The sequence below is a fragment of the Perca fluviatilis genome, chromosome 12 (genome assembly GCF_010015445.1).
Source record: "Perca fluviatilis chromosome 12, GENO_Pfluv_1.0, whole genome shotgun sequence".
In the NCBI taxonomy this organism is placed as follows: Eukaryota; Metazoa; Chordata; class Actinopteri; order Perciformes; family Percidae; genus Perca; species Perca fluviatilis.
The window spans coordinates 22,587,811-22,615,455 of record NC_053123.1 but is presented as its reverse complement, the minus strand read 5'-3'; the positions used below and the strand labels follow the sequence as shown (position 1 = coordinate 22,615,455).

At 40.8% G+C, this 27,645-nt stretch overlaps 1 protein-coding gene across 1 annotated transcript; it reads left to right on the top strand.

The window, feature by feature from the left end:
- The first annotated feature begins 232 nt into the window (after positions 1-232).
- On the top strand, positions 233-22,434 carry tspan7b (tetraspanin 7b). The gene is made up of 9 exons (XM_039818304.1): positions 233-335; positions 4,510-4,697; positions 11,049-11,237; positions 11,525-11,599; positions 11,719-11,814; positions 12,256-12,411; positions 12,653-12,736; positions 17,332-17,417; positions 19,610-22,434. The coding sequence occupies exons 1-8, from the start codon at positions 233-235 to the stop codon at positions 17,398-17,400; spliced, it is 960 nt and encodes a 319-aa protein (XP_039674238.1). The 3' UTR covers positions 17,401-17,417; positions 19,610-22,434.
- The last annotated feature ends 5,211 nt before the right edge of the window (positions 22,435-27,645 follow it).

Below are 27,645 nucleotides of genomic sequence, written 5' to 3'. Positions count from 1 at the left end.
GTGTTGATTCAACTTTATGCTCATTTTGGAGACTGTGGCTCTGTTAAATTGTATTCCATAATACGGAGAGGTGTTTCTGTTATCTTCTGTCATCTATTAGCCTACCTTCATTGATATAAATAGATAGAAACACCTGTCAGTATGAAGTTATATTTCCCAGGAACCAACTGTAACCATGTCAGCCACTCCTGGAGTTCTCTAGACCTCATTTCAGCTGTCCATGTAATATATGATGTCACTTCAACGTGGGCTCCAGGACCGTGGGGAGGAGGAAGGTCCTCCAGACTCTGGAGGCCTTGACGGTAATGGAGAAGGACCCTCAACGGGTATGAGAGGTGAACACTGGGTTTGAGTCTGTGTTGTCGTGATTTTAATAAATGATGGATGTTTTGTTTTTTTATCATGTGCAGTGGACGGAGACTTAGCTACCCCTCAGGGACACGAGACCTGAATAGGACAGGTAAGGACTAATAAGAACTAGAACTGCAAGCGGTTATGACGTCTATCCCAGACGCCCCGGGGAGCCGCGCCAGTCGCCCCCGATGACCCGGGAAGCTGTGCCAATGCGGGACCTGAAGCATTACGTAGGGGGGGCAAACTTTGGTGAATATCGAGAGGTTTGATGCACAAGGTCTGCGGTAGTCTGCCACTGCAAATGTAGTGGTTAACGGTTCATCTCCATACTACCTTTAACCATTCTCTACTATAAACAAACCTCTTAACCCCCATGACCACAGGGGACAGCAGAGAGAAATGAGAGAGTGACTGAGAGGGTGGAGGTACCGGCAGGTGTGGTGGTTGAAAGAGCAGGGGAGGTGGTCAGGTTGTTGTAAATGGTGTCATAGGCGCCGATTGATGTTTTCCTCCGTGGGTGCTCACAGGCCCACGTCGTTTAAAAAAAAAAAAAAGTAGTCAAAAGTTGTTTGCATTTCAAAACCTTAGGAAATGGACAGCGACCGACATGAACACACTCGCCTATTAACTCGATAAAAAGCCGTAAAGTAGGCTTTCAACTGAGGACAGCACCACTTCTCACACATACAGATAGGATTGGAGATGAGAAGTTTAACTGACACGTAACCGCGATCAGCTTCGTGGGAAATTAAGAATAAATGCCACCGACATAACCAATCACACTATGACAGACTCTCCACTTAGCACCAACTGCAATGTTTAATTGCACGGTATCAGCGCCTATGAATGGTGTTGATTTTGGATTGAAAAAGTGGGAGAAAAGTCACATTTGTCCACTCTGAAGGTTGTAGAAACTTTGTCAGGTGGGTTGAGAAGTGAGCTGCAAGGTCTGTGATACATTCCCAATTGCAAATATCCCATTAACAGGGCAAAACCCTTATACGTTGATTATAGCGCCCACTAATGGCCGATCTTTGCCAAATTTGGTACAAATCCTCAGAGCGCTCTGAGGATTGCCGAACGAGCGACACTACATTTCTATATATATTCTATATACATTTCTATATTATAACTCATAAAGGACAAACTATTAACATTTCTTACACGTGTATCAATCTTGGATGTAACAGTATGGATTAATTTCACAAAGACCCGAAAAACTCTGGACAAACAGGCTGGATGCAAAACCTTCTGTAAGGGCTAAGAAGACAAAAAAAAACATCAGCAGAAAGGGCAATTGTTAGCTTTTAGCTCCAAAAGACCCTAAGTTTCGACTTATAATTATGAAGTTATAAAGTCATGAATCAGAAGTGCCGATCGCCGTTTGGCGTTGTATACAACATGCTCGACCTCAGAAGGGGTTAAAAGGCCCAAAACTGGTATATGTTGACTATAGCGCCCTAATGGCCGATCTTCGCCAAATTTGGTACAGAGCCTCAGGGCGGCATGCCGAACGAGCATCACAAGTTTCGTGTTGATTGCTTTCACTGTGGCGGAGATATTGCTATTGGAAATTTCCCATTTAAATGCATTGAGTTATTGGCCAAAATAAACATTGATTATAGCGCCCCCTTAAGGCCGATCTTGGCCAAATTTGGTTGAGAGTATCGTAGTGGGATGTTGAACAAGGATCTCAAGTTCTTTGCTGATAACATTTAATTTGGCCGAGATATGATATGATATGTGTGTGGTAGCTAGCTAGGAAAATTTGATTGGTCATCAAATATGCATACGTTAACGTAGTAAAATTCTTTGTACAACTTTTGGTCAGGTCTATCTGGAGATGCTATCTACAAGGTTTCGTGCAGATTGGTTGCACGGCCTAGGACGAGTTTGAAAAAGTTGGTTTGGCATATTGCGCGATATTGCGAAAAAACCTTTAAGCGGAAATGGGCGTGGCCTATATCATGTAATTCAGCTTGATTCAAGGAACACGTGGATGTAAGAAATTCTAATGTGAGATATGTGTATTGTAGGAGTTCAAGACAAAAAAACATTATAGCGCCACCTAGTGGTCCACATGTGTAATTTTTGGTAGGTGTGGTCCATGGCCCATTGTCCATCTACCCTGTAAATTGAAAGTTGTTCACAGTGTAAGTGGTGAATCTAGACTTGGGTCACCTTGGGTCCCATAGGCCACGCCCACTTTGACCCCCCAATACCCCACTCTAGGGTTGGCCTCAGGATTGAACCTAGATGGTACCCATCAAATTTTGTATAAATCGGATGAGCCGTTCATGAGATATAAACTTTTTGTATTTGTAGCGCCCCCTAGTGACCAATTTTCATAAAACGCGTGGGGGACCTCCAGAGGGTCAGGACAAAGGAGAATCTAAAGATTGGCGTTGATAGCTGAAATTGTGGCCAAGATATGGCAAAGTTGGTGTTTTCATAGTTAGCTACACAAATTGGTTTGTGCGCTATATGCTCAATTTTTATCGTATAAAAGTCTGGAGATGGTACGGTCCAAGTCCAAGTCTAGGAGGAGTTCGAAAAAGTAGGTTTTTGATAAATTGCGATTTTTCACGCATTAAAAGTCTAGGCGGAAATGGGCATGGCCTATATCACGTGATTCAGTTGGATCCAGTGAACGCGTAGAAATTCTTTGGTAGATATATGGTTTTTGAATGTCGGGTGTACGGTGTGGGAGTTATAGGGACAATCGCGTTTTTTCTGCTATAGCGCCACCTAGTGGTGAAAATGGGTCAACTTTGGGACTGTCGTCCTTGCGGAGTTGTGGACCAGTCCTGAAAACGGCAAACCCTCACCATGTACGGTTTTGGTTGTAGGCGGAAAAGAATAATAAAAATAAGTAAGAAGAAGAAGAAGAATCCGTAGAAAAACAATAGGGTTCCCACGCTCCGCTGGAGATGTGAACCGCGTTGCAACACGTGGTTCCGATGCCCCCTTGGGTTTGGACCCCTAATTAGTTCAGTTCAGTTCAGTCCAGTCACTTTATTATCCCAAATGGGAAACTTGATATGCAGTCAGGGGTGAAAGATAAAAAAGAAACACATTCAAGCAACATACAAATACACAAGGCAACAATACAAAGACATGAGTAGGCCTACTTGTACTTTGAGTATTTCGATGTGAGAAGACCTGGTAATACTGCATAGGCTACTAAGTAATTAGAATTAGTATTAATAGTTTGGAGGCCAATAGTGGTCAAGTATCAGTGGTGAAGATTAACTAAATACAGTTACTAAAGCGCAACACTTGATACAATTGAAAGGTACATGTACTTTACTAGTATTTCCACCTAATACATTTAAGAGGGAAATATTGTAGTTTTCACTTCACTACATGTATCAGCCATCTGCAGTTACTGGTTACTTTGCAGATTAAAATTTTACATCCAAACCTATAACCAGTTTATAAAATATCATGCATTAAAATATCCAAATTCATGTCAATTTTAAAGTGCAACATACTCAGATATTTTACTTTAAGTAAAAGTAGCAATACAACAGTGTAGATATATTATGTTACAAGTAAAAGTCCTACAATCAAATTGTTACTCAAGTAAAAGTACAAAAGTATTAGAATCAATATGAAGTACCCAATGTAAAGTACTATTATACAGAATGGCCAATTTCAGAATAATAATCCCCTTATAATTATTGATGCATTCATGTGTGCATCACTGTAATGTTGCAGCTGGTAAAGGTGGGGCTAATTTTGACAAATGTATAGCCTACTTCTATACTACGTTATAATTCATGTGCTAATTATATTGTGTATTAATAATCTGAATCTGCAAAGTAACTATAGTAACTTATAGCCTACTGTCAGATAAGTGTCGTGGAGTAATAGGCCTATGGCCTCCATAATGTGAACTATAAAATAGCATAAAATAGAAATACTCAAGTAAAGTACCTCAAATTATGCTTAAATGCAGTACTTGAGTCAATGTACTTTCCACCACTGCTATACTCTTAGGCCTACACACAAAAACCTTGATGAACCTTTATCATGCTTTTGGGGAGGGGGGGACATAATGGGCACATTTTTGATTTGTCTCTAAAATAATCGATACTATCATTTGATACGACATAAACTGATGATAATGTAATATGGAAAGCTCTGGCTGAGTGGTGCGTGTCTCCAGTGACGCGCTGTGTGGCTGCATCAGCGCACGGTTGCAACGCGACAGTTCGCAGAGACATTTTTTTCCCCCTTTATTATCGCACAGTGGGTCTAACGTACGTTCCAGAATGGAGACTAAACCGGTCATCACCTGCCTTAAAACCCTCCTCATCGTATACTCCTTCGTGTTTTGGGTACGTACCCTTTGGGTTTCTGTTTTTTTTTTAATATATATATTGCACCATAATGTTTTTTTTTATTGTTGTGCGTGATGAAGGGCTGGACAGTGGCAGCATCATCGACGGAATCATGCTGTTGTTTGAATATAACGCTAAATAAAAATCGCATTCTTAATTTAACGTTTAAAATGTGGATCCTATCGTCCTGTATTCTATTAATTGTGTAAAGCTTAACGTTACATTACATGTATGGCTGCCGGGCGGTCAGTGGTGTGACTACATAGCACACATAGCATCATGGTTGTTGTCAGTCAGCGCGGAAGAGGATGGCAATATCACCGCAACGATTTCTCTGTCTGACGTTAAGGGCCTAGTCTGTTTGATACGGCCCGTTTAAAGCCCATTTTCTCACCACATAATGTAGCTAACGTTACATTTTGGGGTCGTTGCTATAGATTCTTAAAGGGACCTTGCACCCTTAGTATATACTCCCATACATATACAATGGCACTACCCCAGCAAACCTATTGATTCCTATAGGAACACTATAGAAAATGTTTAAAAGTACCTTAAACTGAGTGTCCAGAAAAACAGAAACACTTGGTAATGAAAGAAGTACTCAGGTGTTAAATAGCAATACCACAGTGTAAAAATACTCCATTACAAATGAAAGTCCTGCATTCAAAACCTTACTTAAGTAAAAGTAGTATTATTAGTTAGTGTTATCAGCAAAAGCAAAAGTACCTTTTTTTGCAGCATAATGGTCTCTGTGAGTACATATTATATTTAATGATTATTTATGCATTAAGATGTAAGCAGCATTTTTATGTTGTAGCTGCTCGAGAGTAGCAATACCACAGTGTAAAAATACTCTGTTAAAAGTAGAAGTCATGCATTCATAATCTTACTTAGGTAAAAGTAGGCTAAATTAGCATCAACATGTATACTTAAGTAAAAGTACTCATTATGCCCATTTCCGAAGAATATTTATATCACTGGATTATAATTATTTATACATTAATGAGTAAGCGTCACTTTTTCAGATAAATGTAGTGGAGTAAATAGTAACCTACAATATAGGCTTCCAAAATGTAATGGAGTAGAAATTGAAGTAACATAGAAATACTCAAGCACCTCAAAGAGACTACTACTACTGTAGTTGTATGTTTGCTGACACAAAATGTTGAGGTTGTAATTTGTGGTTGTGTTGTATTCAATATGTGTTATTGATTGATCTGTCAAAGGTTTTCTCGGTTTTAGATTAGAAAATTGTCTTAAAAAATGTTTTTCACAATCTTAAAGCCTAAAATGACGTCTACAAATGTGTCATTTTCTCTGACCCACTGTCCAAAACCCAAAGATATTTAATTTACTATAATGTAAGCAATCCTCACATCAGAGAAGCTGGATCAATAAAATTGTGAGCATTTATGCTTGATAAATGGCTTAAATGATTATCAAAATAGTTGCCAGTGTTTCTAATATTCTGTCTACAAAGGAAAAGCTTCTTTTTTTTTGTGTACAAACCATGTGACCAAAAAGCAGGCAACATGTTTTGGGGATCTTGCGATTATCAGTGTGTGTGGACTACTTGATTTGAAATTCATAAAAATGCTGTGTTCATAATGCTGAGCAAGCAGTAGCCTATATAACAACAGTCATTTGAAGAATAGATTCTGCTCATATTTTCACTCCATTTAGTAAGTGTCCTCACGATTTGAGCCAGCAGATCACTTCAGAAAGCCTCTCTCAAACCAAATAAATCTGCTTCCAATTTTGGGATAAATTACTTTTGAGATTAACTTGAGAAGTGAAATAGTATTTTCATATTCACTGTTTGGTTTTGGCTGCTTTGGATATGTCTTTGTTTACTTTTTGATTAGCCTACCAGCTGAGTCTTCACACACACATATATATATATATATATATATATATATATATATATATATATATATATATATATATATATAGCATTTGGGCAAGCAATAATATGAATACATAAGACAACATATAACCACAATACTGTGTGACTGACAAGCATGTTGATTAATTTAGTGCGGTTTTGACCATGCAGTAATTCTGGGTTATAGGCCGATTTCTGATAGCAATCAGGCATAGCCAGGGTGGGATGATCTTATAAGAGAACATGTGAAAGAGATTTATCTGTCCATAATGTGTTAAGAATCTGAAGAGTACTTTCTCTGCTTTTCTAAAATAACCCCTTACATTGCAGAAGAAAGTCTGGGTGGAAACACAGAAGCTGAAATCAGCCTTTCAGTTCTGTGTTTACAAAGGCTTAAAAAGCAAAGCTGTGCTGTGTATCTCCCTGCATTGCAGACATGTGCCAGTGTCACTGATATGCGTTTTTATATTTAGTCAGGATTGGAGCGTCTCTTTGCGCTCCCTTACATCTACAGCATCAGGTTTCAGATGTCTAAAGTGCAGAAGGGTCTCACAGCTCTGTGGCTCCATTCAACCCTGAGGGTGAAGCAATGGAGCGGTTCGCTGGCAGTGGGAGAGCTGCCTTTAATGTTGGGCCATGGTTTCACTGTCATCAGCTTGTCGTGGCGAATAATGTCTTAAGTGTGAATAGCTACGTCGCCATACTTTGCACACTGGACGGTCATATGCAGAGCATGTGGTAGAGTCTGTGTGGTGTCCTCGCCAGCATATTTTGTCATCACACCTTCTGTTGCTTTATTAGGCCTGGGGAGGAAGAGGAGGAGGAGGAGGAGGGAAGAGGGGTGACCTGTTTTAAACTCTCAGGGTGGCCGGCCTAGCATTGAATTTCAAACAAAACATGCATGAGGGTGGGGGGTTCTCTGCTCCAGGGAGGAGAAAGGAGGCCTGAAGCTGTTTGAGATTCAGCAGCACACATGAAGTCTAGATGACTTGCCCCTACTTCTTGGACTTCATTTCCTCGTTGGCTTCAAAATGAACACTTTACTACTCTAATTTTCTGACGTTTTATAGATGAAACGATCAATTGATTACTTTAGATTACATTCATTTGGCATACATAACGCGACACAATATAGATTAGTCTATCGTCAGAGATTTTGACGTACCATTTAAATACCTCAATATCACATGCTGCAATAAAATGTCTGCATAATGGTGTTAAATGCATGGTGGCCTATTCAATCAAATTTTCAAATTGTGTTATATTAATACTTTTTAGTGGCCTAAAGATGTAAAACTAACCAGTAATTCACAAGCAAAAAGCAAAGATTAGTAAATAATCAGAAAAATTAACATTAACATTTATGTAGCAGAAATTGAGTTCTGCTTCTCTGTCATTTTTTGACCCCTCAGATTTATTTTACGACTGCTTGGGGGCTCCAAGCCTCAGCTTGAGAACCACTGTATTAGCAAATTGTGGGCAAGGTTGCAAATCAATGAGCAAAACAAAAAGAAAAAGATTTTTGCATCGATTTGATAAAGTACCTTTATTTGTCAGGTATTTAATTTACTGCATTAGCCTTAAACAGACATTCCTGTCTTTATTTGTTATCCATTAACAGTTTGTCAATATCTTTGTCACAATATATGTATATAAATATTGGGATTAAAAAAATACAATCAATGTACTGTGATAGATAATTTCATCCACTTTCAAACAAAAGTGTTCACTTTCACTATTAAATGTGTTAATTCATTGGAGGAATATTTGTAAATTAATATTCTGTATAATTGAATTTGCTAAGGATAAGTAGGTCTATATTGCTCTTGTCAAATATTTAATAAGGGCCAAGAACAACCTAAGATAGACTGACTAGTTAAAGCAGCATTAATCAATGTTTTTTATATTTCCGATATTAGTGGAGTATTGAGTAGCTAAAGAGCCAGATATTTCCCTCAGGAGTTGGTTGAGACCAAAACAGAGCTAAAAGAAAGTGAATATTGGACTTTACATGTATCAGGTGACCAGAAACACGAGTCCAAGTCAATGCTAATATTGCTGTTTTACTGCTGCTACCAAGTGGCCAAAAAGTTAAGCAAATTGCATCTGTGCTTGTCGGTTTAGATGAGCATGTGGAGCCAGGAGAGTACCTTAGTCTTTGACCATGTTTACCATTTTACCGTTTAGCATTCGTAATCAGTAGACAGAGCCTCACTAGTCTCGCTTTGCCAGACCTTCCTTCACAGCGCTGCGGATGATGGTCTGGCTAGTCCACACAGCATCCTGGGATGGGAGAAAAACGTGCTCTGGTTTATTGGCATTTCTTTAAACTAATCACCATCGTCATGGGCGGCGCTAAGCACCAGGCAAAGCCACGGTGCCGCTGCAAAATAGTCTCGGGAAGAAATTTGTTTTGGTGGAACGTGTACGTTCAAAAGTTGTTTTAGTCGTGCAACAGAAAACTCAGATTGGACAGATAGTCTATCTAGCTGTCTGGATTTACCCTGGAGAATTTCCGGCGGCAACAGAGCAATCCTGGAAATGGAACGTCGTGGATATAGATAGAGCCTCACTAATAGCTACAGCACTAGTGCTTAGAGTTTTTACACTTCTGAACAAACAAAAGACACATAGAAAATGTAATCCGTGTACACAGCAGCTCCAGTAGTAGAGGGAACAACAGGATGAGGATTCAGATAAAGAGATTAGAAAAACAAACAGACAACTCTTGAGACGATTTTAAATAGAAAATATACTCTACTCAGGTGCGTGGGTAGCTCACCTGGTAGAGTGTGTACCCATATGCAGAGGCTTGGTCCTCGACGCAGCGGCCGGGTGTTTGGTTCCGACCTGCGGCCCTTTGCTGCATGTCATTCCCACTCTTTCTCTCTCTCCCCTTTTATGTCTAAGCTGTCCTGTCAAAAATAAAGGCCTAAAATGGCTAAATTAATAATAATAAAAAAAAATCTACTCTTTTCAGTTCTCACTCCCATCAAATGTCGTGCCACTAAGGATTTATCTACCTCGCATCTAACTGCCCACAGCTCGTCAATAATACCCATTTTTAGGTTTTTCTTACGTAATAGAAACCACAGCTACATGTTTATGTTATAAATACATCATTTCAAGACATACAAAAGATTGATCAATACTAAAAATAATCGTTAGTTGCGGCCTTAAACCCATGTAATGTAATTTCAAAACATAGTTACTTTTAGCTTTTGGTTTCCTCAAGAGCTGCCAGTGTGTGTGTTTTTTCTCAAGGTAACCCTTCTTATCATTTCACCCTCAGCTGAAACTCATCGTCCTTGTGTGTCTTAGTGTTGATATGGAAATTTGTGTGTGGATGTTTGCATGATCAATTTACACAGATAGTAGTAGCAATTCTCACACCACTCTCACTGTGGTAAAGTCTAAAAGGCTACTTATACCTTTGGTAGACCAAATCTAGAACAATACGGCAAAGGACAGACTGGTGATTTGTCATGGTCAGAAACCTTTGCCCAGTCATTATGTGCACTCTCTGCCAACGGGGCAAAGTGCAAATGTTGTTAACACAGTCAATCTGCAGAGACCTGTTTACAGTAAGCTATAGTCAGAGCTTAAATGAGGCATGGCAGCCTAAGTTTATGCAAATACAGAATATAATGTGTTTTTTTTGTTAATCATACATTATTGTCATTTTTACCTAACGTGACATTAAGCCTCAGGACATTGTTGACTAATTGTTAAGAGGGAACATTTATTCAAAGAGCAAAACTGATGGAGTCATTGCTGTTTCAGTCATACTCGCTCATTTTCTGCTAAGAGCTGAGAGCATTCTTGTCATCCGTTTTCGAGGTTCCAGGGTGCACAGAGACATTTTGTACAGACGGCTCCCTCTCTAGTCAGAAGGGCTGGCAGCAGGACGGCGAACAGCCTCCTCTTGGAAAGGAGGGAGGTTAGGATGATGAGTTGGCCCTCGCCAGAGTCAGATCATCAGCAGCCGTTCCACACCCCGCTCTCTTTCCAATGCCAGTAAGACATACCCAGCTGAGACACACGCCGCTTCAGCTGCCTCGTACAACACCCTCTTTTATCCGCAGCCTTCATTTGAAATGCTAAGATAGGCGCAACAGGAGGAAGCGTTTCGCCTCTGATCAAAGAGCTTCTTTGATATGTCCTCTTTTTTTTTTCTCTCTCTCTCTCTTTCTGTCTGTGTGTTTGTGCAGGCATATTCATAAAGGGGATAGCAGGTGATTGCTATCCCAAACGGCAGATGAATTTGTGTCTCCTGTCTGCCGTCTCCTCCTCCTTACGCTAATTGCTCTGCTTTTTTGTTCCACCTTGATCCACTTTCTTCTCCTCCCCCTCGCCACGGCTGCTAAAACACAGCTATTGTAATCTCGCAGAAGTGCAGAGATAAAGGCCTGTTCCCTGCTTTCATTCTTGTTACATCCATATCTCCAACTCCCGCCCTCTAGATAACAGGAGCCATCCTGCTGGCAGTGGGAATATGGGGGAAGGTGATGCTGGGCCCGTACATCTCTCTGATAGCCGACAACTCCACCAACTCCCCGTACGTCCTCATCGGCACCGGGACCGTCATCATCGTTTTTGGCCTGTTTGGATGCTTTGCCACCTGCAGAGGAAGCCCATGGATGCTGAAGCTGGTGAGATGACGTAGGGGGAAGGGTGGAGTGCATTGTTGCTTGGAGAGATGCTGCTTAATTAGCCTTGAGTCATATTATAAAGGGAATAATGGTTGACCTCTGTCCTGTGGAGAGGGATCAGAAATCCAATAGATGCTACAGGGCACTTGTTACAGTTAATGGTGATCGTGTGTGTGTGTGTGTGTGTGTGTGTGTGTGTGTGTGAGCATAGGCAAATTATGCACTAAGGCAGAGGGTTTTTCATGCAAACTATGCAAATCTCCCTCTTCCTTCTCCTCTCTCTGTAGTATGCCATGTTTCTGTCGCTCGTCTTCCTCGCTGAGTTAGTGGCTGGGATCTCTGGATTTGTGTTTCGCCATGAGGTCAGCATGCATGCAACACAACACGTGACAACAAGTCTCACACTAACGCTGTGTAAAGCACTCTTATGCTGTTAACGTGTATGTGCTGTTAACTGTGCGTATGTGTTTGCATTCTGCAGATAAAGGGAACCTTTCACAGGACATACACTGACGCAGTTCTGAATTACAACGCTGAGGATGAGGCGAGCCGTGCTGTTGATTACTTGCAGCACACGGTAAGTCCCCCTTGACACAAAAGCATCAAGGTGAAACGGTTAATACATGCATCAGCAGCACACCAAAAAGCAACCCTGAACACTAAATGTTTGATTTTTCTAAAGGATAGCAAATCTATTTTCTTATTGTCAAAAAATCTCATGAAGACCAAAAACTAAAATGTATTTATGCTACTAACAAGTCTGTGTAGCCAAAGCCTTATATAGCCTATTTGTCTGTACCAAAGAGCTTTTTTGTCCAAAAGAAGTTTATTTTGAGTCATTAAATATAAAAAAAAAAAAATATATATATATATATATATATTAAACCGTGGTTGAAAATAGTCCTGTTTGACTAGCGTAAATGATTTATTCTTTAAAAAAAACTATCAAAATACTACCAGCCTTCTCTTTTAATCCTCATTTAATTTCTATGCTCTCTCTTTTTTTGTGCATTTCAAGCTGCGTTGCTGTGGAGTGTATAACTACACTAGTTGGTTTGGCAGTGTGTATTACCCATCCAACGGCATTCCTGCCAGCTGCTGCTTTAACTCCTCTGACTGCAAACCAGAAGACCTCCGCAATGCAACTCTAGCCTTGAACAAGGTCTACCACCAGGTCAGTGTGTCATTGTATTTTCTGCTTGGTACTTTATGTAGTTTATGAATCTCACCATTCAGAACATAACTGTATTTACATCTGACAGAAGGAACTCATTCACCTTTTAAAACCATCTCCCTCCTCCATACACTAACAACTGCCTCAGATAGTCTCCCAGATATCCATCTTGCCCCTAATTTGCACATATAACACGTCCCTGTACCCTCCTCTGCAAACTAACATGCCCCCTGTGTTTCAGGGCTGCTATGAGCTGGTCACTTCATTCATGGAGACCAACATGGCCATCATTGCAGGAGTGACATTTGGGATTGCCTTCTCACAGGTAAGAGTTGAAAAAAAGTTAATGTTTTGCAGGTGATGATGTTTTTTAGCATTAATAAATTATTAACAAGTTTAATATAGAGACATGATTACTGAAAACAAGCCAGACAATTGCTAATAAGATGAACAGACACATTGTCTAATCCCTTTAACATTGTGTACTGCCAGCTTTGGCAATACAGGGAATCTGATGGATTGCTTTATAGAAAAAAAGAAGAGATATTGTTTAAATGGTCTTTTTTGTGAAAGAAATTTTGACCTGAAGGAAAAGCACAAGTTTAAAAAATAAAATGAATGATGGCTGAATTCCATTTAGCTGCTTTAGTTTCAGGGTCCTAGTGTTGTTCATGCTGGCTCACTGTCACACTGTCATGGCTTACTGGCACTCTTGAACAAAACATAGCCATCGTTAATTCAATTCAATTTTATTTATAGTGTCAAATCATAACAAGAGTTATCTCAAGACACTTTACAGATAGAGTAGATAGTAGATAGACCACACTCTATAATTTACAAAGACCCAACAATTCCAGTAATGTTATTAGTAACACCTGTGTTTTTATAACTATGACCAATCAAAATCTCTTCTGCGAAAAAGACCAATTGCATGAAACAAGTAGTTTCTACTTCAAGTTTTTTGAAATTCAACTTTAGACAAAATGCACAGGCTCATATCCTTTTTTTTTGTTCTTCTCAACAAATACATGTACAACAATAATAATATTTTTTTATACAGTACCTTTTACAGAACATGTCACAAAGTGCTTCATAAGGGTAAAATTGTTGAAAATAAATGTCACAGCCATCACTCCAAAGGCACGGGTCACCTTTTGGTTTTAGTCGAGCGTGAGGGACAACCAGTAAGCCCTGGTCAGAAGACCTAAGTGACCTACTGATATTATAAGAATGGAGAGCGTCAGAGATGCACACAGGTGCCTGATCATGCATGGCTCTATATGTCAGAAAAACAAACATTAAATGAATCCTGAATTTGATAGGAAGCCAATGTAAAGAGGGTAAGATGGAATTGATGTGAGTCGTCCTGGTCAACAGCCTTTCAGCAGCGTTCTTAAACAGTTATAGATGGTCCAGGGACAACTTGCTGAGACAGGTGAAAAGGGAATTGCAGTCTGCCCGGGATTATAAAAAAGCGTGAATGATCATCTCTAGATCAGATTGTGAGACAACAGACCTGAGTTTGGCAATTTTTCTTAATTGGAAGAAACATTTGCAGATCAATGATTTGATATAGATCACAATCCATAGCATAATCAAATGTAACACTGGGGTTTTTGAGATTAGACTACAGTTGAAGAAAGGGACCCCAAACACTGAGCAAATGTATTATCTGAAGAAACAATAAGTTAAATTAGCTTGTCAAAGCTCAGCATAATTGAACTCAATGCAGATTTACTTTGTCTAATTTAGTCTAGATTTCATTTAATATAATTCGCCATTATTTCGCCACAAAATCCAGGTTCAAATGCTGGTGTGACCCTGCCATTTCAGGCTCTAAATCAATCCTAACACTCAATAAAAACTTAAACTGAATTTAGTATGCTTCAAACCACATAGTTCGTATGAGGTGTCGTCTAAAGGCAGAAGTGTTTATAGCTGTTTGATACGGTCACACTTGAAGGCAAGATGAAAAACTTTGAAAGGGATAAGATGCAGTGAATGATAGGGAAAACCATAAGGACCTCCGTCTTATCTGCAATGAACTGTAAAAAGTTGTTTGCCATCCAGTCATTAATGGAAGTCAGACAATTGTGCCAAACAGTCAGTTTGTCAGTCTCAGGCTTAAAAGAGACATAGAACTGGATATCATCAGCGTAACAGTGATATGAAATACCAAATAACAATGCTAGTGGGAGGAAGGAGAAACTAGTAGCCAGTGTTGTGCCTGAATGTGTTCATTGAACAATAGTTCATGAACTCGTTCATATTTTGACCGAACGTGAACTGAACGTACTGTATTACTGCCTGATGAACGTTACTGTGAACTCATTCATTCTGGTGTCGGTGAACGGCACGCTCTCAGTTTAACTTCGTTCAATAGGGTGCCAGATTTCTATAGAGCCTTCCAGGCGAAAACCCGGCTAAAACACACCGTAAACAGGCCTTAATATGTAGCGGAAAAAAACACCCAATCTGGCAACACCAGCCACCAGTGTCGCACCGCTGCATGCGTCATCAAAACAAAAAGCAGCATGTAGACGACAGCAGCATCTAGGCGACAAAGCAGCAAGGAGGCGTCATATGATCATTTAAACGAGTTTTATGACAAGGTCGGAGAGGATGGGAAAAATCTTACATTTCTGTGCAAACTTTGCCCGCCGCCTTTCAAAAAGAAAATCCACACTTCAGTCACATCCACAGCAAACCTGAAACGGCACATTGAACTGAAGCACCCGGCTAGCCTTTCAATTTTGAAAAATAATAGCTTGCAGCAACATATTGAAAAAAAGAACTATGAACTAGTTCATTTTAAAATTTGTGAACTGAACTTTGAACTAGTTCATGTAGAAAGTGAACTTTCCCAACACTGCTAGTAGCACTATCAGTCCTTACAACAGGAATGCAAAGTTCCATCCATCCATCTTCATCCACTTATCCGGTGTCGGGTCGCGGGGGGAGCCGCTCCAGCAGGGGACCCCAAACTTCCCTTCCCCAGCTCCGACTGGGGGATCCCGTTCCCAGGCCAGGTTGGAGATATAATCCCTCCACCTAGTCCTGGGTCTTCCCCGAGGCCTCCTCCCATCTGGATGTGCCTGGAACACCTCCCTAGGGAGGCGCCCAGGAGGCATCCTTACCAGATGCCCGAACCACCTCAACTGGCTCCTTTCGACGCGAAGGAGCAGCGGCTCTACTCCGAGCTCCTCACGGATGACTGAGCTTCTCACCCTATCTCTAAGGGAGACGCCAGCCGCTCTCCTGAGGAAACCCATTTTGGTCACTTGTACCCTGGATCTCGTTCTTTCGGTCATGACCCAGCCTTCCTGACCATAGGTGAGGGTAGGAACAAAAACTGACCGGTAGATCGAGAGCTTTGCCTTCTGGCTCAGCTCTCTTTTCGTCACAACGGTGCGATAAATTTAATGTAATACCGCACCCGCTGCGCCGATTCTCCGACCAATCTCCCACTCCATTGTCCCCTCACTCGCGAACAAGACCCCAAGGTATTTGAACTCCTTCACTTGGGGTAAGGACTCATTCCCTACCTGGAGTAAGCACTCCATCGGTTTCCTGCTGAGAACCATGGCCTCAGATTTAGAGGTGCTGATCCTCATCCTAGCCACTTCGCACTTGGCTGCGAACCGATCCAGTGAGTGCTGAAGGTCACAGGCTGATGATGCCATCAGGACCGCATCCTCTGCAAAGAGCAGCGATGAGATCCCCAGCCCACCAAACTGCAAACCCTCCCCACCCCGACTACGCCTTGATATCCTGTCCATAAATATTACAAACAGGATTGGTGACAAAGCGCAGCCCTGGCGGAGGCCAACCCTCACCTGAAACGAGTCCAACTTACTGCCGAGAACCCGGACACAGCTCTCACTTTGGTCGTACAGAGATTGGATGGCCCTGAGAAGAGACCCCCTCACCCCATACTCCCGCAGCACCTCCCACAGTATCTCCCAGGGGACCCTGTCATACGCCTTCTCCAAATCCCTGAAACACACGTAGACCAGATGGGCATACTACCAGGCTCCCTCCAGGATCCTTGTGAGAGTGAAGAGCTGGTCCGTTGTTCCACGACCAGGACGGAATCCACATTGTTCCTCTTCAATCTGAGGAAAACTCTGACTGTTGTTGGTGCATATGCACCAACAACAGTCAGAGTTTTCCCCCCCACAATCCGCAGGCGTAGGGAGGCGACCCTCTTGTCCACTGGGGTAAACTCCAACGTAGCGGCGCTCAGCCGGGGGCTTGTGAGTATCCCCACACCCGCCCGCGCCTCACACCCTGGGCAACTCCAGAGAAGAAAAGAGTCCAACCCCTATACAGAAGTATGGTTCCAGAACGAGACTGTGCGTAGAGGTAAGCCCCACCAGATCTAACCGGTAGCGCTCCCGCACCAGTTCCGGCTCCTTCCCCACAAAGAGGTGACATTCCAGAGCCAGCGTCTGCTGCCCGGGTCTGGTCCGTCGAGGCCCCTGACCTTCACTGCCACCCGTGTGGCCGCGCACCCGACCCCAGCGGTTCCTCCCACAGATGGTGGGCCCATGGGATAGAGAGGGAGTTGCCACGTTGCTTCTTCTTCGCTGACGAGCCCTCCTTCTGGGCCTGGCTCCAGACGGGGGCCCCGGGCTTCCCCCAGGCAGGGTAACTTCATCTCTTCCTCGATGACTCATAGGGTTTTATGAACCATTCTTTGTCTGGCCCCTCACCTGAGACCACTTTGCCTTGGGAGACCCTACCAGGAGCACAAAGCCCTCAGGTTCATAGGGACACACAAACTTCTCCACCACGATAAGGTGATGGTTCCCAGAGAGGAATGCGAAGTTGTCAAAGGAAATGACGTCTTCATTTTCAGAAAATGTTTTGAATCCCAAACATGAAATAAACCAAAAACCTTCTCTGTCTATCTTTCAGCTAATTGGCATGTTGCTGGCCTGCTGTCTGTCCAGGATCATCACAGCCAATCAGTATGAGATGGTTTAGCTGATGTGACGTGGCAGGTGAGAGACACACACACACACACACACACACACACACACACATTTAGCGATAATCAATATTTATATTATATATATATAGTTATATTTAAGAATACAATTGCTAAGATAATGTAAAAGGTGTCACTCTACAGAGTTTTTAGCCTTTCAGCACAGTTTCTAAGATGATAGTTAAGTGAATGGTGTTTTTGCTGCTCCCAAGTGGCCATACAATTAATTACTGCTGGTTTAATTAAAGGTGCAATATGTCATACTGACAGCTAGCGTTTAAAATGGTTACTGCAGTCCAAATTCAAAATACTGGAGAGAGTCGTCTCTCTCCCCAGCCCCTCCTCCCCAGACTCGAAGTTCACGGGGTTTGCCAGGTTGAGAACGCTGAACACAATGTCCCACAATGTCAGTGTTAGCTAGATGCTAGTCTCACATTACCAGACATTACTTCAAAGTGCAGCGAAGTAGCTAGATGCTGCTATGTTCACGGCCATGAAAGCCCATGCTCTTGCGGAGCTCTGTACACGGCTGACAGCCACCCTTTCTCGGATAAACATAACAACAACAACCGCTAAAAAGACAGCGACCTCACAGTTGTCTGTACCCAGGTCACAGTCACTATTTGTCGGCTACGACCTCTGAATAGAAGCGGAGAAAGAATTTTGGCAGGGGGAAGATTTTCGTTTCTATTACTTTCCAGACCCCGTTATGTAAAAAATGAATAAACATATTGTCTTTCTACACTGCTTGTCTACATTACACATTATGGTTGCAATTCAGTTTGTAACGAAGTGGGAATCATCTTACTGTCCAACATATCATAACCGTGAAGCTGGCGATAGTAACGATAGCAGCAAGAATATTCCATAACGTAACATACCGTACATTGCAGAGCAACCTGTAGAGAACGTAAGCTGTGTCCCCATTCAACAATTCAGGCTACACGGTTGTTTTGCCAAAGTTAAAGTGCCCATATTATGAAAAAAACACTTTTTCTGGGATTTGGGGTGTTCTTTTGTGTCTCTGGTGCTTCCACACACATACAAACTTTGAAAAAAATCCATCCATGCTGTTTTGAGTGAGATACAGGTTTCTGAATGTGTCCTGCTTTCAGTCTCCTAGTGAGCTGTTCAAAATCGGCCTCGGACTGTGACGTCACAGTCCGAAATGAGCTGGCTAACCACAACCGTTAGCTCGTGGCGTTAAGCGTTAAGCCGGCTAATGCTAGCTTTAGCTTAGTCGCATACGCTAGCATGCTACATCGTTCTCAATAGCAAAGCACTGCTACAACACACACAAGTTCACCATAATCTACAAAAGAACTACTTACATGTGTGCCCTCATTTAGAAGTCTCCCAGCTAATCCTGCCTTGTAACTGACTGAAGTTGGAGAAACAGCCTTTCTTTTACTGTCTCTAGAGTTAGCTAGCTGACATGCTCTACATCTGAGCTACTGCGCATGTGCGAGTGCAATCAAAGATAGTACAGAAGAAGAAGAAGAAAAGAGGTCTCACTCTGTAGCTAAAACAGAAACCAGGTGAAAAGAGGATCTACAGCAGTGAGAGAGAGCTGTGCAGTACAACAACAATATGGTGTTTTTTGAAAATTAAACCATGTAAACCTATTCTGGTAAAACCTTAAAATACAGTTATGAACCTGAAAATGAGCATAATATGGGCGCTTTAAACTGCATGTTTCCATTATGAGGAAGTCCAACTTGCGGTTTCTGTCATATGTCTGTCACAGTGGTTGTAAACAGCTGTGGCCCGCTTGCCCGGTCCTCTTTACCCGTGTTTTACCACATCTCTGGTCATGCAATTGTTTAGAAAGATGCAGAGTTTTTTTAGGTCGGGTAGAATGAATCTTTCTCCATCAATCCAGTTGCTGCTACCACTGCTGCAGCATGTTGTTTTTGCGTGTTTGCGTTTCATGTCTGGCAACCCGTGTGTCAAAATGACCAGTTGACGACAACACACAGGCCAAAATAAAAACAGACATTCCGTCCTGGAAAGGAAATTTCAAAGAAGAAAAAACTGGCTTTAGCATTGTTTTCAGAGAAGATAGTATTTCAACTTGGCATGTTTCCTTAATATCTTGTGACATATTGTGGTAGTTATTTTTAATTTAATACAGTAAATATGTTACATATTGGACCTTTAATACACAAGTAACTCTTTCTTTCTGTTGTGATTTTGTCTTTTAAGGAGAAGAAGAGACAAAGAGCCTTGACACATGACGAGAGTAAATTCCCAAAACACTATCACACGTCTGAATTGGAATTGACCTCCCTCCGTCTCTCTCTGCCTGTGATCTTCATGTAATATCTTAATGTATCTTACTGTAAAGCACCATTCCTCGACTCACTGCTGTTGCATCAAAGCGTTCTATACCACACATCCCACCGCTGCTTGATGTAGAAGTTGCTCATTAGCACATATCTCGGATCAATACAGCCTACAACAAGCAGGTAGACCAGAGTTGTTTGAGTTGACGGCGGTGTTGGTCTCAGATAGGCGTTTGGGTGAAACTTGGCTTCTCTGTTGGCTGCAGCATGCTCCACCGTCCATCATCAGAAGACCACTGCACATCTTTGTACAGAATGACGTTACTAAAGCTTGAAAGTTTTCAAAAATGTAATAAATAGGTTTAGTTTTGCATTTGACTTTGCTATTGCTCACCATTGTATATTCCTATGGTTGTGACATTTTTTTAACTGATCTTGTGTACTAAGGTGGATAGTTTAAGTTTATATGAAAAATAAGGAAACTGACAAAGGAGAGAAAAGGAAGTATTGTATTAGTACATTTTTACCTGTAAACGAGGCACACTATTTCTTTGACTGGATATTTTATCCCAAAAGCAGATTATGTTGTGTACATTATGTGTTAAAATTGTTAAACACCCCCAGTAACTTAAAATAACGCTCAACTTTGCCCTAATTTACAGCTCATACATATACTTAGGATACTTAATGTGACTTAATCTCTTTTTGGAGATTTTTTATTCCTCAAGAAAAAAAAACATAATGTCAGTTGAGACACAAATCTGTTAAAATATAGACTGAAGGCCGGGTCACACCAGAAAGTAATGTTACAGTATCTCTGACGCTAAAGACATGATAAGTTCAAATCTTTTATTATAAAGACGGAGTTGTACCATCGGCTCCTGTCTCATAACCGTTTGCGAGCCCATTTCGTGGAGAAGTTTATACTCCGACAGAGAAGGGTAAATAAAGATGGATCATTCAACACACAGCTAAAATGCTACAATAGCTTCATCTGTGTTGGGACTCACTTGTTCCCCTAAAGGTCAGTTCTGGTAATACAGCTGTCAAGATGACTTGTTATTGGTCAACAGCGCAAATTAGCTTGTCAAAGCTCAACAAAATGAAACTCAATGCAGATTTACTTTGTCTAATTTAGATTTCATTTAATATAATTCGCCATTATTCCACCACAAAATCCAGGTTCAAATGCTGGTGTGACCCTGCCATTTCAGGCTTTAATCAAGCCTAACACTCAATACAAACTTTAACTGAATTTTGCATGCTTCAAACTACGTAGTTCCTATGAGGTGTCGTCTAAAGGCAGAAGTGTTTATAGCTGTTTGGAACGGCCACACTTGAAGGCAAGATGAAAAACTTAGAAAGGGATAAGATGCAGTGAATCATACTAAGAGGGACAACAGCTCACACTCTCAAAGGCATTCATAATGTTACACCCATTGTCAGATGAAATTTGACAGATTCTTCTATGTGACTAAGTATGCTGCTTGATGATCAAACAAGCATGTCATTTGAAGCATACTGACACCTTAGTAATGTTTCAGTTATGGTTTCAGTACTTGTCTTTTTGGTTTATGTAAAAGTAACTGACTAAATTAAAAAACAAAATTTAAGATTACGTTTTAAAAAGCAACCGCTGAGAATCTTGTTTTTGTCGATCTCCAATGGTTAAAGTTCTCACCTTGTTGCAGTGATGTACAGGTGTACCTGACATCACTGTTGGGCGTGGTTACAGGTACAACAAAAACAAGGATTCTGGGTGTTAATAACAAGCTTTTCAACCAGAAGGGGTCAGTGAAACACAGATTTGAGCCTGTTAGGGTGATATCAAATCATATCAATTGTTTTCTCCTGGAATATAATGCCAGCTGGGTGTTGACAGTGACAGAAGTCGACGTGAGAGATACGCAGGACTCCAACAGTGTTCATCTAGTATTTACAGTATTCTATGTAGTGCATCAACATGCCATCATCACCCTCATCATCACTTGTAGATATTTATGGGAAATGTAATTTATATAATGTAATGGTTCTCATTCTAATAAGCTAATTGGTAAAAAATGTTGTGTCACAGTTTTGATTCTGCACCTTGTGCTGTTAATCTGTATTTGTTATAGTTTATAGGACTCGCACTGGAAAAATAATTGTGGCCAACGTTTTGTTGAGCATAACATGCACATGTAGATGTTTCAATTTAGCTGTATATTTATTATGGTTTGGTTGACATTAAGTTTACAGTTTTACCAAGTGATTTTCTCTCTCTCTTTCAGTGAGTGTGTGGGGTTTTGTGTTTTTATTTGACTGTGTCCCTAACCTTTGTGTGTGTGTGTGTGTGTGTGTGTGTGTGTGTGTGTGTGTGTGTGTGTGTGTGTGTGTGTGTGTGTGTGTGTGTGTGTGTGTGTGTGTGTGTGTGTGTGTGTGTGTGTGTGTGTGTGTGTGAGAGAGAGAGAGCGTCTAGATTTTGTGGATCATGTTGTATTCAATTTTGGTCTGTGTTTGGTTGTGGCTTTTCAAACCTTTTTGCTTTTAAAGCTAAACATTTATTTAGTGAATGTATGTTTTCCAACACTCTGAAACATATTTTTTCCTTCCCCAAACTGATGTTGTCCTGTAAATACTAAATTGTAATACCATCCTGCTTACACATGGGGTCACCAGACACTCAAAAAGAATTGCGCCATGCTGTCTACTATTGACTTAGTCACCATCAGTGGTCTTATTATCAATAAATATACAGAATAACAACTGTGTTTAGTGTTTGCTCATTTTGCTATGGTGGAGACAGCTCTGTACATTTTAAATGGAGAGTTAAACAGGTGTTGTATTATATGTATTTATCTAATCTACATTGGTATTGGTCACTTCAAGTGTTCTCCTAGTTTAATCCCCTACTAAATTATGAGACTACTACAAAGGGCTGATGTATTAGTCTTTTTTTGTAATTTGAACAATATATTTTACTGATTTATTAACTGTTTTATCAATGTGAGAATGTAAAAAAGAAGTGACGGGGCTGATCCCACACATTAATCAGGACAAATTATATTTTTAGCTGCAGGATTAGTGTTAGAAGAGGTTGGGTTAAAAGTGAAGTCATGTTGAGAGTAGGCTAAGTGTGGATAAACATATGTGCCGGTGTACTCTTTATCAGTTTGGTGTGGGACAATAACAACACCAGCCAAATAATACATAATCTGCACATCATATGACACCCTCTACCCTGGACAAGACGGGGAAAATAGGAAAAAACCTCAAGGAGGGATCCCTTTTCAAGGACGGACTGTCGTGCAATAGATGGCGAATTATCTTGGTTACCACGTGCAACCTAAAAGACTGACAGATAGACACCATAATACAGACTGTGTACATACACAACCTGATACTGAGTCACAGTATCAGCGAAAACAGACAGTCAGTTCTGCAAGCAAGAAGTGAAGACAAAGCAACGCCTTCTGCAGCCTGTGAAGACATAGGAACCACATTTTTAGTTTATCAAAATAAAAGACAGATACTTTTGAGAAAGTTTCAGACCAAAACAAATGTCACTATTTACTTTAGATAAATTGATTTTGCATTCTCTTGTGTGTTCAATCTCATCGTATCAAATATAGGCCTAGGCATATTTTTTTATTTTTTTATTATTTGTTTGAAACAGTTGATTTTTTAATTATTTAAGTAGGCTATAGCCTACTTAAATAAAAAAGTAGAAGAAAAAAGTATATATTCTAAAATCATTATTTTTTTTTTTTTTTAAGAACATCCTCTGAACTTCCCGAGGCAGTTTTACTTTATGACATCACTAAGTACCATCCTTGTACACATGATGGCGCTTGGGTATCAGCGGAAAACGGAGCTGTGGCGAAGGGAGGAAAAAAAAAAGGGAAAGCCGCGTGTGGGGGATAGAGCACCACACACACACACACACACACACACACACACACACACACACACACACACACACACACACACACACACACACATATTCTCTGTCTTTCTCTGTCCGCTTGTTCTCCTGCGCTGCTGCGGGCTGCATCGGAAACAAGGCCGGAAAAGCGGTGAGAAGACAGAGGCGGACTAGGGGAGATCGCGCTAACCGACTCGTTCCAATCTCGTCACGCAAATTACCGGCAGAGCGGCGCGGCAGTGGGTCCGCTAATGGAGCGTGCGTGCCGCTGGCTTCCGCGCGCCCCACTGCGCCTCCGCCTCCTGAATACACTTAATCGGTTATAGGCTAGAGGGAGGCATCCAACTGGGAAGCGCTATTACTCACACAGACACACAGGAACCCGGACTCCAGAGCGCACGGACACGTTCAACTGCAGCCTGTCTTATCATGAAAAAGTCTGGTTGCAAACACATTTTTAACAATACAATTACAATTTTTAGTAAATTCCAGCTTCATTTCTGACTTCAAGTATGTGTTTTTGCAAGAAATGCCTATGAAGAAAGACTAACTAAGATTGAAATGTGTCCCATATACCATAAATGAATAGGGGACTCCATCACTTATCGTGGTGGAGAGGTTTGTGTGTTCCTATGAACTTGAGGGCTGTGTTGTCCGAGCCAATTTTAAAGTAAGGGCCTACTTAAAATATCTAGAAACCAAATTACCTTGAAAAAAAGCAAAGGTATGCTACATGTAGGTATTATGTTATAGGAATCCTACTGTATGTTCACATCTTTTTGTTGAGCTATAGTTAAAAGAAAATGGTATTTATTTCATTTTAAACATAAAAGTGGCAGGTAAACGTAACTAAAGTCTCAGCAACTTAAAAGAGTACTCCACAGATTTAACAATGCACATAACATTGTCGGGCTCCCAGTGGACAATATATTAAAAAAAGCATCAAAATGCATGCAGCAGAACCAAAGATGTTGCCTTTTTTTATTTCATGCATTCATCTTCCTACCTGTCGCCTTTACCACTCACAATGCAACTTAATCGCTGAAAGTTTAGTTGGAGATTCAGGCTTACATTGTAGCTGTAAATGTAGCCTTGAGCTGCTAGCCTCAAGAAGATATGAGGAGCTGGCTACAGAGCTCTGGGAATGTACTTAACTTATTTCAACGTTCATATGGGCACCTGAGGCTGACTAGTGCTAGACTTAAAAAATGTCAACCTGCTCAAAGTGGTCAAATGTAGGTATATTGAAAAACTGTGGAATTAACCAATTCAGTACTCAAACAATATAAAGCTCTCAGCATGTTGTTAAAATCTCCGAAACTCCCAGAAAAAAAGTACCCAGAAGATGAGATGAACCAATAAATAATCTGAACCATGATGTTGTTTGTTTAAAGGGAAAGGGCCATTTCAGTGCCACATTTAATCATGCTGTGCTACATCGACTGCTGCTCATCAGAAGAAGATGTTTTAGTGAAGATTAGTGGCTTCAAATAATAACATTAAGTGACTCATGTGGCTCAGTATAAAAGAAATGTGTTTCCAAATGGCAATTTGATCACACTAGAAATCTTATACATGAATTACTTTACTGCTTTAATACGATCTCATTATAAATTGCATTTTCAAAAACTTGCAGGAGGACTTAAGCTTTCTCTCTTTCAAACACACACATACACACACACACACACACACACACGACACACACACAACATCAACAGAAACAACAACCATACGACAACAAAATATAGAAGTCCTGCTATATTACTTTATTAGGAAGTAACCTCCATCCGTCTGTTTGTGATGTGAGTTGTTGCTGTTGTTGTTCTAATTGCTGTTGCTGCTTCGCCTCCAGCTTCCCTGCTGAACTCACACATGCCTCACACTTCTTAGTAACATGCAGTCGTGATGACAAGTACTAGAGTTCCCACTCTAGCTGCCTGTTCATGTTGTGCAGCCCTCCCCACCCCACCCCATCCCACCACCACCACCTCCTCCACTTCCTCCTCTCTCTCTCTCTTTGAAGCCTTGTGGGATGATGATGACACCCGCCGTAATCGGTGGATGCTCAGCTTCTGACATGACACACAATCGAGAAACCCTTCCGAACTGATCCGGGTTTCATTGTTGCTTTCAGGCACAGTGCGTCCTCTGACAAGTGGAAAGGCCTTTCACAGGAGAATAGAGTGGAAGCCATTGAGGTGGGGCCATGATTGACAGCCCTGTTGAGAAAGCAAAAACCTGCTCCTGTTCCTATCTGATCTCTACTCAGCAGCGGTGCACATTTGCTCTGCTGACCTGCTTTTTTTCCCCCCTCTAACGGGATCAGTTTATTTTCAGAGGGGGAATAAGATTAGTCAGTTTGTGTTTGTGTATAGCTTTGCTTCCAAGGCAGATTTTGAATAAAGGGGATGTGTGAAGAATGGGGCATTACATTATAGCATTAACCTAACCACTTTATTTAAGTACAATTCCATGGTACTTTACTTTACTTTACTTACTCAATTTTGTGCTGTTATATTACGTGAAAGTAAAATATTGTACTTTTTACATCTATCTGACAGCTGTAGTTACTTTGCAGAGTATTTTACATACAAAACTAAATAATTATAATATATGATGAATTGAAGATTAAACTAACCCAACTGTATAAAAATAGTAGTTACAGTAAAATCAGCACCATATGGAAAATACTGCGTACATGTTTACATATCAGTAATAATAATCCAATGAAATCATTTATAATAATGTAACTCTAACAGGCACCATTCTGCTGCATTTGAAGTACTTTTACTTTTGATATTTTGAGTGCATTTTGCTGCTAATACTTCTGTAATTTCACTTGAGTAAAATTTAAGCTGAATTTTTACTTGTAATGGAGTATTTTCACATATTTTTACTTTAGCTGCTTTGACTTCAGTAAAGGAATTGACTACTTCTTCCACCACTGTAACTAATTACATTCAAGAACTGTACTTAAGTACAACTCTGAGGTACTTCTATACTTTAGTTGGGTATTTCAATTTGATCCACTTCATATTTTAACTCCACTACATACACGACAGAAATATTGTACTTTTTACTTTGACTACATTTATTTGACAGCTATGATTCGAGTTACTTAGATAAAGACGCTAAAAATCTAAACATATCAAATACAATCGATTACTCTACCCAGCACTGTATAAAATATTCAAAATGATAGCCTCACATCGACCAGATACAGTACTGCTTATGTTAATCCATTAGTGGTAATATAAAAATACTGCATATCTATATACATTTTGCTGATAACGCTCACACAATATTAATCTGTAAAGGAGGGATTTTAATGGAGCATTTTCACATTGTGGTGTTACTATTTTACTAGAAGAGGTAGAATAAAGAAAAAGAGAACAGTGAGGAGTCGGAAGTAGGATGGGACAGAGACCGTGAGACAGAAACTCAACCAGCAGGTTACGCCGTCCACGTTCGCATTCTCTCCATTGTTGCTGAGCAACAATTCTTAAAGCGTGATTCATTTGCCTTTATCTAGAACAAACTGGGACATGGAGTATCAGTCAGGTCACCCTCCCCTCCCTCCTTTATATCATTCCTGTGAGCCTATCCTTTAAAATATGTGGATCTATTTTAAATGTCATTCAGTGAATCAGTCAGACATGTTTTGTTGATGGCTGCCCAGTAAAAAACATGTTTTTATAGTTTCAATTTGACAAGAAGTGTTTACCAAAGCTCCAATTTCAAACTGAGCATTTCCATGAATGCAATGTTTATGGTGGGCTATTTCTGTTGCAGGGGCTGTGTGTGAGTCCCCCCCTCACCCCCCTGTTTACCAGCAGTTAGGCCTATAGTTAGAAAGGTACAGGGGGGAATTAGCTGTCCAGCATCACTTCTTGAAACTGGCTGGTGCAACAGTTTGGTTGAAAGTGTAATCTGAAAAGCTTGCCAGTAGTGTAACTGGCTTAGACTAAAGTTACCCTTAGGGGAAATAACCAGGCCTGTTATAATCCCGCAGGGACTGATAGTGTGGACGTGGTACTCACTAAAGTGTTAAC